This window comes from Misgurnus anguillicaudatus, chromosome 22 (genome assembly GCF_027580225.2).
Source record: "Misgurnus anguillicaudatus chromosome 22, ASM2758022v2, whole genome shotgun sequence".
Taxonomy (NCBI): Eukaryota; Metazoa; Chordata; class Actinopteri; order Cypriniformes; family Cobitidae; genus Misgurnus; species Misgurnus anguillicaudatus.
Window position 1 is genome coordinate 52,280,722 of NC_073358.2, and position 12,761 is coordinate 52,293,482.

A 12,761-nucleotide genomic window follows, 5' to 3' on the forward strand; every position below is an offset into this window, starting at 1 on the left:
ATTTGCATTTGATCTTATTTTAATTTACACTTAAAATCCCACATATACACATGTGTACACGTGTTTTTATACATTACATAATAAATAATGAACTTTATAGCCTATATTTATTTTCTATCACAAAGGCAAAAATAATTAAAAAATATAATGCGTATAATAAAACAATTAATTACGTTTAATTTATTTTTTTATTTAAATTTAAAAAGCAATTTGTTAAAATTAATAATAATAATAATAATAATAATACCTTTTGAAGAATTAAAAATACTTCACGCACGCTGCGCAGACAGATCAGTGTATGGCATCAAAGTACCGCGAGAGGTTGGCAAAAGCTGGTCTTTTGAATCGCTCTCGCGGTACTCTGTCAGAGAGTCTCAGAAATCCGGACTACAAATCCCACGAGCCTCGAATTAACTTCCGGGTTTTAGGACGCCGCCGGAACCGTAAAAGTCCTTAATTGACCGCCAGCCGTCAGTTTTGTGTTTGTACTCTTAAGGGTTGTAATCTGCTGGTTGTGTTTTTATCATAATTAATCTTCCCGATCATGGACGCGATACAGAGACACAGATCCATGTACAAAGGCACAACTCCACCATGGAAAGAGACGTACCGCAAGGTAAAAGTCCTGCTTTATCATTACTGCACTGAGATTGTGTAGTTAACCTTAAATGCATATGTTTGTATCAACAACTAGAGTTGTCTAAAACCAATTTGCACATATTATCAACACATTAAATAGTTACAGTTCACTGCAGGATGTGTAGATAATAAATTCATAACTTTATGATGGGCGAGTATTATAAAAATGTACCCCTAAAAAAAATGTGACCCTTTGTTCCCCGGGTTTACCTCTCAGACTAAAAATGTAAGAGTTATACTAGTGTACAGGTCACTGAAATGACTAATGTAATGTTCCCTGTGTGTCCTCAGCGATGTGTGGAGCGGTTAAAGAACAGCAGGTCCAGGTTACTGGAGAAGTTTCGTCAGATTGGAGACAGTTCAGGTTCCTCCAGTTGCTCTCTGCTGGTTCAGGAGGTGATGGAGGAGGAGTGGAGCGCCCTGCAGTCATCCAATCACAGTCTACCATCACTGTGGAATGGACACGGGGTCAGGGAGGTGCGTCACTCGATTGATCTTGTGCTGAAATTTCCTTTAAATCTAATATGCAGATACACAAAATGCACCCTGATGATGAGGAAATGACTTTTATCAGGTGGGGGACTGATATGGGGGTTTTCATGGCCGATATTGAGAAAGCAATGTCACCGATATGAGGCCGATATAACATGTAATTACAGTAAATAAAAGATGAAACTAAATATTTATAAATATGCCCCTTTTCAGTACATACTTATAGTAAATATTTAGGTTTGAGTGTTGTTCGGTGTAACACAATGTCACGTTAGAATGTGAACAATGATCGGTCATTTTACTGTCTGTCATACTTTGGCTTTACATCCTACAACAAATTCAAGGAAGATGAAAATGTATTGGCTGATTGAAAATAGGGTTGCAAAAATCTAGAAATTTTGGAAACTTTCCATGGAAGTTACACAGGAATATATGGGAAATGTTGGCACGTGGATAAAGATGAGCCAGATGTGATGTTTGTATTAGGGATGCTCCGATCAATGCTGATCTCCACTATTCTGAATCGGACAGCCGATCTTATTACAGCTATTTCATGTACTACGGCTTTTGATCATTAAGTCCTTATCGATCTAAAATCACTGTTAGTTTGAGTCGTTTATAACATGCATTTGAAAAAGCAACACTCGTCAAACATAATTATTAAACATATTATTAAACATTATTCTTTATTATCATGAAAATACCTGAAAAGGTTTGAAGAACAGCAATATAAATATATATCCTTCAGCCATTTCATGGAGCTGCGTGTCATCACAGCTGCGTGTGTATTGTTCTTCATCTACAGCACATTTTGAGTTTCTGCACGAGAGCGCCCCCTGGCTTTTGGATGTAGTGGCATTTCATCGTAATTCATTGAGAAACATTGCAAGCATTATCGGGCGATCGATCGGAGCATCCCTAGTTTGTATGTGATAGAGTTTGTAAATATTACCGGAATTAGCCTTTCGTCGAGCCCTTCGGAGGTGATAACATGGTAATGGTTAATGTGATGTGTGATTGGACAATGGCCGTTTTGGGGGAGGGGCCGGCGAGAGGTCAATTTTGCAAAAAAATACCTTTTAAAGGTGCAGTGTGTAAATTTTAGCAGCATCTAGTGGTGAGGTTTGCGAATTGCAACCAACGGCTCAGTCCACTGCTCACCCCTCGCTTTTGAAATGCTTAGAGAAGCTACAGTAGCCGCTACTCGAAAAACAAGTCATCGTCGGAGACAACTTAGTAAAAAAGTCCGTTAAGGGCTTCTGTAGAAACATGGTGGCACAAAATGGTGACTTCCACGTAAGGGGACCCTCTGTGTATGTAAAGAAAAACGTCTCATTCTAAGGTAATAAAAACATAACGGTTCATTATAAAAAGGTCTTCATACACCCCTGATAATATAGTTTTGTATATTATTTTGCATTTCTATCAAGAGATCCTTCTAAAAATTACACACTACACCTTTAATTTCTTAAGTTTCCAACCTGGAATATTTGCAAAATTCTCTAGCTTTGCAACCTTAACTGAAAATAAATATTATACCAATAAATATGTCAAAAAAAATCCAATCCTTTTAACTTTTAACATTAAACTATATGTTTCGTCCACAGGTTTACTCTGCCCAGCAGGAGTTTGATGAACTGTCAGCGTTTGAGGAGATTCAGCAGGAACTCATAGCACAAGGTTTTACCAGCATTATCTATCTACAGGCCTTTTCACACACAGATTATGAAAAAATACATGGAAAAAGTGTCTAGGATTTTTCCGTGATCGTTTGATATTATTTTTTTGTTAATTTAAACTGCCAATGATTTTCTGGGTTGTCTGCGTGCATTCACACACATACCATAAAAATACCGTAAAGACACATGTTTAAAGTCCTGCAGTACTGAAGTTTGCAAATTATTCTCTGGAGAAACCACTCTGTATTTTAGTTTATGATAAGATCATAAGCAGCACGTGATGCGCTGTTCTGTCATGCTAGTGAATGATGCTCGTGGCGACCGCAAGCTCCTGATCTCTGCTTCAGTTCAGTTTGCCGACATTTCTCGTCGTGAATGTTGATTTATACCTAATGCAGTACACAAAGCCATAAACACTTTTGTTTTTTAGGAGAGAGTAGTAGGTATAAAAATAAGTAATAAAACTTTTTTTTTAACTAATAACATACAACTTTTTGAAGTCAGTCAAATTGTGTGAAACTCCTGTTGTATGCAATAAATATAGCATTTAAAAGTGAAATAATAACAAAGCTGTTTCTTGTTCTTCAGAGCTCTCCATCCTAGAGGAATATCAGAACAACGTTCAGTATGAAGAACATTATTTAAACTCGGTGTTGGAGAGAATGGAGCAAAATGAACAGATCATATGTCCGTTGTGTCACATGTAAGTCTTCATAGTAAAATCATCATCTGACAGCTGTGATATGACACGCTCATTACGCTTTTCTACTTCACATGAATAATCTGACAGTCAACAGTCATTTTACGTCATGTCCGTGTGGTCTTTACGTCAACACTATCGTGAGTTTGTTACACTTTAATATTTATAAAACTCTTTGAAATGTTTCTCCAATGTCCACCCGAGTTTGTTTGCGTGTCTTCACAGGGCAGGAACATTACATTAGAGATATTACAGAGTCTTTTAGAAAGACGAGTAACTGAGCACACGGACGAATGTCTTCACAACCCCACTTTCTCAATGGCCTTCAATACAGACGGCTCATCAAACCTCATGCTCAGCTGTAATGTATGTGTGTGTGTGTGTTATCTCATCTGGTCAATGCTGTTTATTATAAACTAAATCTTTTCTAACTCTGATGTGATGAATGCTGTACAGTGATTTTCATCTGTTTTTCTTCTGTAGGTGTGTGATTATCTTTCTGTTGTCTTGTGAGGAATTCATCTACATGGAAGAGGATGTTTTTACGTGTTTTGACTATTTTATTTCTGTGAAATAAAGACTTTTTTAACATCAACACTACCTTTATTTGAGTATAATAATGTACTTTTATATTGGGTAGCTGGACATGGCACCAGAATGATTTCCAACTGTTTGAAATGCAAAGTATTAAAAGGAATAACTCGCCCTGAAATGAAAATGAGCCAATATTTTATGTGTAGCATAAATAGCGATGTTTTTTATAACGCTGGGTCACAACTCTCATGAACACGCACACGCATCCTCACAAAACACATCGCATCACCTCAGAAGATATTTAATAATTGTATGGATTTGCTTTTAGGCTTTACAAATGGGGCACTAATGTCATTATAATGCTGGAAAGAGCCAAGATAATATCTAAGAAAACTCTTGTTTTTGAAGAAGAAAGTCATAAATACACCTAGGATGACTTCCCTTATGGGTTGTTGAGGCCATTTTTTTTTTTTTTTGTTTTTTAGTCTTAATTTGGCCACAACCATCTCTGTGTTTCAGCAAATGGAATGATGTTTGGTGACAAATCTCATATTTACACATATTTTGAGAAAATTCTTTGGAATTTTTAAAAAAACACGACAATATACTGTGGGCAAATATACTACCCTTTCAGGTTGTTTGTGTACAAAAAAAGCCACTAAATTGAATGGCTGTGAAAGTGTATCAGATGAATATTTTTTCCAAAAATGTTTTCGTGGATCTGTTAATCACTCTCAGTACTGATCAAAACTACCAAATGCTTACAAAGTTTCCGTGATTTTAACTCTTTATTTGCCAAGTTCATAAGTGGTGTCACTGATTTGATTTAAAAACCACAAAATTACAGATTTTCAATTAAAAAAGTGATTGTGGACCGGATGTTCACCTTTTTCACAGTTTTGGGCTTGGTTGGTAAAAACATTGGCTTTGATGCATTTTTAATTTTTTTGCAGCATCAGGTTTTTTTCTTCCTCATTTGCTGTTTTTGCCCCATTGACTTCCCTTAATAACAACATTTTCGATTGCAATGAAACCATGTTATCATGCATTCTTGATTGTTGGCGGGTTTTCCTTTTGCTAAGAGGCCAAATTTGCCAAATTTTTATTGTTGATCGCCATGTGGCACCATTAACCCTTTAGTAGACCTGTGCAAAAACAGAGCTTCATTTCTGGCTTGTACATTGAGTTATCGTACATTATGATTTCTGGATTTATTTTAGATTATGTCTCTCACAGTGGACATGCACGTACGATGACAATTTCAGACCCCTACATGATTTCTAAGTGGAAGAACTTGCAAAATAGCAGGGTGTTCAAATACTTATTTTCCTCACATGTACAGGCCAGAAATGAAGCTGTTTTTTGCACGGGTCTACTGGAGGGTTGATGGTGCCACATGGTGATCAGCCGTAGGAGTGACAAATTTTACTTCTTGGCGGGGGGAAAAACCGCCAACGGTCAGGAGGGCATGATTATATGGTGTCATGGCTTTGCAATCAAAAGTCAGTTGGGGCGGGAGCAGTAAATGAGGGAGAAAAAATAAATAAAACTAAAAATGCATCAAAGCAATGTTTTACCAATCTTTGGCATGCCCAAGACTGTGAAAAAGGTTAAAAAAAACAGTCCACAATCACTTTTTATATTGAAAATCAGTCAATTTCTGCTCCCCCCAAATCAGTGACATCACTTTTGAACTTGGAAATTAGGGAGTTACAATCATAGATATTTTGGTAGATTTTAAACATTTGGTGGTTTTGATCAGTGCTGGGAGTGATTAACAGATTTATGAAAAAAAGTAGAAAAATTGATACATTTTTACAGCAGTTAAATTTAGCTTTTTTGTACACGAACAACTCGAAAAGGTAGTGAATTGGAACAACCCACAATGGTTTAGGGGGAGTAAAATATGAGCTCGTCTTTGGTTTTGGGGTGAACTATCCTTTAAATGGAAATGGTATTTGTTATACTATCAACAAGTCAAACATCTCTTGATTCCTCATAACAACGAATATCAAAATCATCTGACCCACATTCAAAAGATTTTTAAGAAACCTATTTTTAGGTGGTCACTAAATTCATGAACAATACAAACCTAACACTGAAAACTTTATCTAAAACAGGATATTTAGGATTAAGACAAAGAATAACACAACGTACATCATGTGTTTTTCCTCATTTATTGATATCTTTAGTAGTAATGTGTTTTTTATTGAATGTAAATTGTAAACCTCTGCAACGACAAAACTCTAACCTGTTTACATGACTTGGAAAAATAATATAAAATTAAATACAAAATGTTTCTGTGTTTGTCTTTATTGTATTGGAGTCCTGCATTAACCAGAAATATCACAAAAAGATTAAATAAATCTAGACTGCATGAATTATTTGCATTTGACGAAACTGCTGAGGTCTTCCAGGAACTTGATGTACTCCTGATGTTCTAACGCTGTGCTCAGCTCAATCAGTTCATCAGCAAATGCGTTGTCAACACCACGGTCAGACAAGAAGTCAATCAGATGATCATATAACGCCTGAGAATCAAAAGGGGTTAGAGGTCATTGTAGTGTAGGTTTAAATAAAAAGGGAAGTTTAATATCGGTACATGAAAATGCAAGGTGCATCTCACACATCACAGCATTACAAAATGATGCAATGATGAGCAAGTTAAATAAAGTTTGTTGAACTGCATTTGTCATTACTGATCAACTCTATCGCCCCCTTCAGTCTTGTAATACTCAAGAATCTTGCATCATGTTAATTTTTCCCTGTTCTTACCCAGTCCAGCGAGTCTGTGTTAAGAGTGTAACTGGTTTCCTTCCAGTCCACGTCTCCGTCCGGTTGGAAACTGACCTCACGGATGGCAAAGATGTCACTTTCCTCCTCGCCATCACCGTGAGCGCTCTGTTCAGAGACAAAGAGCTTTGGATTTGATATCCAGTGTTTTTAAATGAGACTTTAGAGAGACATCTAAGATGCATTTAAAGTGTGATGAAGATGAAGACGTTGAAGTAACTCACCTCATCTTCAGGGAAATGACAGTCGAACACTAATGAATTTTTGGCCCCCTGTTTAGTCACCTCCACTACAAAGTTAGGTGTCGAGACAATGTCAGGCTATAAAACAAGCAATAAAAACATACGTCAAACCTGATATTATAAGCTATGCAGGTTTTCTCAGTGTAAGTGTGCAGAAATGAAACCTCGTTCTCTTCTGCTTTCTGACTCTGTTCTGGCTCCTCCTCTTCCAGCTGAGGTGGGATGCTGTTGTTCACATTAAATGTGACCGTGACTCTGCCAAACAAAAAGTGTAAGTATTATTACAAAATAGTTGTGGTCCTAAAAGATGATGGCAAGCAGCTCAGGAATATTCAAACACACTACAATATTTAGAAATACTGTAAGCCGCATTTGAGTTTGTGTTTATCATTGTACTTAGTTTGTACACCATACTTGTACATATATGACAAAATATCTATGTTCTATAAGAGAAAGCCAGTACATGAACATTACTCCACTTTCATTTAAAAATCCAGAGAACTCACTCACCCCCATCTCATCCAAGATGTTTATGCCTTTTTTTGTTCAGTCAAGAAAAAATGAAGTGTACTAAAAAACATTCCAGGATTTTTCTCCATACAGTGAACCCTAGTGGACCTCAACAGGCTTCAATGCAGCTTGAAATGGCTCCAAACGATCCCAACCGAGACACACGGGTCTTATCTAGTAAAACCATCATCATTTTTGCCCAAAAAAAAAAAAGTACTTTTATACCCCAATTTTTCATTTTGCATTAGCCGTGTTACACGCCACCGTGACCTTACGTAATCACGTTGAAAGCTCATGCATGACGTATGTGAAACTACCGCTCCAGTTTTTACACGTGTAAAGAAAGAGGAGCGTTCAGACGTGGTTTTATGTGGAATGATTCTTTGTGTCAGTTTATTGTTTAAAATGGTCTACAAGTGTGCGTTTCACATATGTAACGTGTGACCTTTCCACGTCATCACGTAATACGTAAGGTCGTGCTGGCGTGTCACACGGCTAGTGCAAGACGAGAAGTTGTGGTTTAAAAGAACATCATTTTTGTTTTTTGGGCGTAAATGACGATCATTACGTTAGATAAGACTCTTATGCAGGGTTTACACCGGACGCAGAAATCGAGTGATTTACATGTTAAGTCAATGCAAAGACGTGATTAGGCATCCTGCGGGCAGTGTTGTTTTCGTCAACCATGACTTATTTTTTATGACGCTAACGCGACGATGACTAGCTAAAAATGTCTCTAAGGTGACGAAAACATGAGGAGATGCTTTCGAGTTTTCGTTGACGAGACGAGACGCTTTCGAGTTTTCGTTGATGACACAAGACGCTTTCGAGTTTTCGTTGATGAGACGAGACGCTTTCGAGTTTTCGTTGACGAGACGAGACGCTTTCGAGTTTTCGTTGACGAGACAAGACGGAACGAAAATGATTATAAGTGTGACGTTCACAATGCATGTCATTTCTGCCTATTTTGCGTGAAATCTGTCTGTTTTTAGCAAAAAAAAATCAGCAATGCTGCCGCTTCCTATCCTTGTTTTGGGTCAACACAGTCTCACTCACGCCCACCACCCGGCTGCCGCCATGCAGCGCACGCGCACCAGATTTCAAACAACACACCTGCGGCTGGGGCGAGTTCGAAGGACCGTAGCGGTGACGCCAATAAACGGAAACGATGAGATGATTTATGGACAAACTTTCAGTATAATCCATCAGACAGAAAAACGGAATGCATATTGGAATACGACGGTAAATGTGGCCACAAACTAGGTGGGAAGAATACCACCAACCTCAAGCGGCACCTGAAGGCTCATCACGCTAATATTTTTTAAAGGTAACTAACAAATCACACTGTTAACATATCATATATATTCAATTTTACTCGACATTCGGCTTGTGACACATTTCATGGTAAGCTTAAGGTTTTACATGCATCTACTTGTCAAACCTAAGCCCTTTTCCAATACTTTTAGTGGTGTATTTAAATAACAAGGCAAGGCAAGCGTTTCTCAACTTTATAAGCGAGGTCTCAGCGTAACACACAAACTTAACATGAGGGTATATTAGGCTCAACTTTTTTCTTCATAACTTTTTGTTATGACATACGCAGAAGGCACACCGACTAAAACAACGGCAAGCCCTCAGGGACAACCTTAATGCACATTTTAATTGTATAAAATACACCACACTTTTTAACCTAAATTCATTGGTTAAAAAATACTTTTTTTTACTATAATTGACTTAAACCTGACTAAAACCTTTTTGCGTTTTTGTCGACTAAAACTTGACTAAAACTATCAATTTTATAAGTGACTAAAACTAAAAGCATTTTCGTCCAAAAGACTAAGACTAAAACAGCTGCCAAAAACAACACTGCCTGCGGGGTGGTACACGACGTTCCGTGCGAAATTGAAAAATTCTGTAATGTTTTCCTCAAAAAACTTCATTTCTTCTTGACAAAAACATCTTGGATGACATGGAGGTGAGTAAATGATCTATATTTTTTTTTTATGAAAGTGGAGTAATCCTTTAATAAACACCAGTTCAGATTGTGTGAAATGAAGTCAGAAACTTAAATCTCACTTTTCTCCAGAGATGAATCGGATCAGTTTGGCTTCAGTCCCGTTTAATTCCAGCTCCCAGCCACCGGACATTTTAGGAAGAGTCTGTTTCTTTTGAATTTTCTTTTCTTCTTTGATTTCATCCGTGAGAAACTCTGCAAACGCTTTATCACCTGAAGAATGAATCCATAACATACATTAAACACAGTGTTATAACAGAAATGTGATTCACCAATAACACAAGCAGCAGTGGTTTAAAGACTGCACGTGGCAAAAGTTTTACATAATTTGTTGCACCAGTAGCTGTATTAAATTACAAAGCATTTTTACAGTCGTCTCAGCTGGTTAGCTGAAGTTAAGTTATCCTCTAAACACTACCTGACATTTCAAGGTCACTTCTTCATCACAACTGAAACACGTGAAATCATTTAATATGACGTCACGATGAACAGCACAGTCATTACAGCACTTTAACTTCACACAGGACACACAAAATGTAGCTCAGTATCATCTTCTTTAAACTAATACTTTAATACAGGAGTAGTATCAGATGTAACGTTACCTTTGTTGAATCAATTATCATGGTGATGTACTGTAACTGTATAACTTTATAATGCAACTGAAAGATTACCATATTAACAATTACACGTTATCTAATAAATATCGTGGTGATACCGTGGTACTTTATTGTTGACAGCTAACGTTGTGATGTTTTACCTTCAGTGTGCAGAGATCCGCAGCCGCAGGACGTTGATGGCAGAAACCCGGTGGATGTCAGCAGTCTCGGCCTGGATCCGCTGCTGCTCATCATCCAGATGGATCTGGTGAAGGTTCTGCTGGGATATAAAGCGGATCGGACCGCAGGTGTGACCGGACCCGGTGCGGTTCTGGTGGATAAACGGGCTGCGAGCTGAACGGCGCGGCTCAGAGACTTCAGCATGACTGCAGTTGAGTTCGGTTCAGTCCCGATGCTGAGAGAGATGCAACCTCACTGATCTCTCAGAGAAACACGTGCGGAAGGACACCGTGACCTCATCAACGTGAACCAGAAGAGCTCGTCAAACCAAACGGAAACAAGTTAAAAGTCTTGAAAATATTTATCTTATTTTAATTATTTGTTCATGTTTATTATTGTTGTTTTTATTGACGTAAATGTGTATAAAGAATATATAAACAACATTTAAACAGTTCTTAATATCTGTTAAATTAATTCTTTTTTCCTGACTGAGAATTATTATTTTTTTTAATTTTCAGACCGCTGACTGGACTGCGTTGTACAGTATTTACAGGCATACTAATATTAATAATATTATTATTTGTAATATATATTAATATTACAGTCTTTATTAATATTCTTGCTTCTATAGAATCCATATAAATCAAGAATTACACAAATATATTAAAAGATTCACATATTTTATGTTTTAGTTTTAGTGGCATTCTTATTACTTTCGAAAAAATCTTCATAGTCTTCATATAAATATACATTTCTTTATCAAGAACCAAAAACAAATGTTTATCTTTACGATATTTGCTTTATGAATATAACATTTTGCATAAATTAAAGTTAATAATAAAACATTTCTTTCTTTTATTTGGGGAGTTTTGATGAAATATATTGTTGGCCGGGTGGTGGCGGTAATGCGTCATAAGCGGCAGACAATAAACATCAAGAAGAAGAAGCACCCACATGGTTTATACGAGTGGAGAATTTACAGGAACATTATTATAAAATCTAAATAATAATTACTTTATTTTACTTCATCGATTGTTTGTTTTTTAGTTAGTCAACTTAGTTATGCAACTTTGTGGGGTTTGTAGTGAGCAGGTTCCTAAATACAGATGTCCCGTCTGCAGGATCAGATAGTAAGTTACTGTTTTCGTAATACATGTTGACTTAATAGTAATATTTACACTTTTTGGAAGCCATTAATGATCAATTATGTTTTTTCTTTGTAGTTGTTCAGTAAACTGCTTTAAGAAACACAAAGCTGACGGTAAGTTTCTTTCATTGCAACACTGTTATAACATAACAATCTGTTGTCTAACGTACTCTCATAGTATGTGGACTTTTTTAACCTTTTATTTCATTCTGTTGTGGTTTCTGACTTTTCCCTATCGCACTGTAGTCAACAATCAAAGACATTTAAATATAATAGTTGCAAACTGTAAATAAAGCTTTATATGTCATTATAGATTCATGTCAGCCAGATGAAGAAAAAGCTCCAGCCTCAAATCTCCCTACACCTGTAAGCAGTGGTGAGTCCTGTTTATTTGTAGATTCATGTCATCACCCTTGTCATAAAGTATTACTAATCATATAACTGTAAGGGGATTTGCTTTCATCCATACATGTTTTTTTTATTTCAGCTGAAGAGCCCTGGACTGTGAATGATCTACTTGATGAAGACAGTCAAAGTGACCGAGTGTCTTTAGAGAAACTTCATAAACTTGGTAAAATGAAATGACAGTGAATGTGCTGTTTACAAGTAAACTAATCCATGCATGTGTATTTATATTTACAGTGAATGTTAGACGGTCTTACAGCATATCTGTATGTGTTCACACAGGTGATTCAGAGGCACTGAAGAGCTTGTTGGTGAATCCACATCTCAGACAGTTAATGATGTCCGTGGATTCGGCTGAAAATAAGGACATGGCTATGAAAAACGCCATGCAGGAACCATTGTTCGTCGAGTTTGCAGACCAGTGCTTAAAACTTATTGAACCAGAGGAAACAGAACATGATGATGATGATGATGAATGACGAAGCTCACTGTCAAATTTGGACTGATTCCTTATAAACACAGAATATCTTTTATCCTAATTATACAAAAACATTTCTTCACAAGTACAGTGTGACTGTAAAAGAAGAAACTGGGACCACAGAACATGTTTATAATAATCTTTATTGTTACCAAACAGCTGAAGCGATACCATTTGGTGTTGCTGAGGTCAAACGAATGATTTAAAAAACAGATCAGATATTTACTTTGTTGATCAATGCCCTGAGTATAGAACTGTATGAAGGTACAGACTATTTTTGGCTTTAACTGCACATTTTGCACATCAATAAATGTTTTTGTCTACATCTATACTGTAACATGAGATGACCCCA

The 12,761-nt window shown here is 36.8% G+C and overlaps 3 protein-coding genes across 4 annotated transcripts; 2 read left to right on the forward strand and 1 right to left on the reverse strand.

The window, feature by feature from the left end:
* Nucleotides 1–445: 445 nt before the first annotated feature.
* Nucleotides 446–4,105, forward strand: rpain (RPA interacting protein). The gene is made up of 7 exons (XM_073860970.1): nucleotides 446–616; nucleotides 931–1,116; nucleotides 2,739–2,811; nucleotides 3,399–3,507; nucleotides 3,581–3,650; nucleotides 3,736–3,876; nucleotides 3,994–4,105. The coding sequence occupies exons 1-7, from the start codon at nucleotides 545–547 to the stop codon at nucleotides 4,021–4,023; spliced, it is 681 nt and encodes a 226-aa protein (XP_073717071.1). The 5' UTR covers nucleotides 446–544; the 3' UTR covers nucleotides 4,024–4,105.
* Nucleotides 4,106–6,209: 2,104 nt separating this feature from the next.
* c1qbp (complement component 1, q subcomponent binding protein) lies at nucleotides 6,210–10,692 on the reverse strand. Of its 2 annotated transcripts, none has more exons than XM_055198169.2 (6): nucleotides 10,361–10,692; nucleotides 9,666–9,816; nucleotides 7,244–7,334; nucleotides 7,062–7,157; nucleotides 6,820–6,963; nucleotides 6,210–6,575 (listed from the first exon to the last, which is right to left on the reverse strand). In XM_055198169.2, the coding sequence occupies exons 1-6, from the start codon at nucleotides 10,581–10,583 to the stop codon at nucleotides 6,426–6,428; spliced, it is 855 nt and encodes a 284-aa protein (XP_055054144.1). In that variant the 5' UTR covers nucleotides 10,584–10,692; the 3' UTR covers nucleotides 6,210–6,425. The 2 variants fall into 2 exon arrangements, with proteins under 2 accessions (XP_055054144.1, XP_055054145.1); XM_055198170.2 differs by having other exon boundaries at nucleotides 6,820–6,945; nucleotides 10,361–10,691.
* Nucleotides 10,693–11,288: 596 nt separating this feature from the next.
* On the forward strand, nucleotides 11,289–12,751 carry znhit3 (zinc finger, HIT-type containing 3). Its single transcript, XM_055198167.2, has 5 exons — nucleotides 11,289–11,509; nucleotides 11,603–11,640; nucleotides 11,840–11,902; nucleotides 12,014–12,097; nucleotides 12,214–12,751. Exons 1-5 carry the CDS (start codon nucleotides 11,442–11,444, stop codon nucleotides 12,408–12,410), a joined length of 450 nt encoding a protein of 149 aa, XP_055054142.2. The 5' UTR covers nucleotides 11,289–11,441; the 3' UTR covers nucleotides 12,411–12,751.
* The last annotated feature ends 10 nt before the right edge of the window (nucleotides 12,752–12,761 follow it).

Excerpts from the sequence above, each read along its gene's own strand:
- rpain (XM_073860970.1), top strand. The coding sequence starts at position 545 with ATGGACGCGATACAGAGACACAGATCCATGTACAAAGGCACAACTCCA. Across the intron at positions 3,651-3,735 it reads GTCTTTACGTCAACACTATC|GGCAGGAACATTACATTAGA; the intron begins GTGAGTTTGTTA and ends GTGTCTTCACAG. Across the intron at positions 3,877-3,993 it reads ACCTCATGCTCAGCTGTAAT|GTGTGTGATTATCTTTCTGT; the intron begins GTATGTGTGTGT and ends TTTCTTCTGTAG.
- c1qbp (XM_055198169.2), bottom strand. The coding sequence starts at position 10,583 with ATGCTGAAGTCTCTGAGCCGCGCCGTTCAGCTCGCAGCCCGTTTATCC. Across the intron at positions 7,158-7,243 it reads AGAAAGCAGAAGAGAACGAG|CCTGACATTGTCTCGACACC; the intron begins GTTTCATTTCTG and ends CTTGTTTTATAG. Across the intron at positions 6,964-7,061 it reads GTCATTTCCCTGAAGATGAG|CTCTTTGTCTCTGAACAGAG; the intron begins GTGAGTTACTTC and ends TCAAATCCAAAG.
- znhit3 (XM_055198167.2), top strand. The coding sequence starts at position 11,442 with ATGCAACTTTGTGGGGTTTGTAGTGAGCAGGTTCCTAAATACAGATGT. Across the intron at positions 11,510-11,602 it reads CCCGTCTGCAGGATCAGATA|TTGTTCAGTAAACTGCTTTA; the intron begins GTAAGTTACTGT and ends TTTTCTTTGTAG. Across the intron at positions 11,903-12,013 it reads CCCTACACCTGTAAGCAGTG|CTGAAGAGCCCTGGACTGTG; the intron begins GTGAGTCCTGTT and ends TTTTTATTTCAG.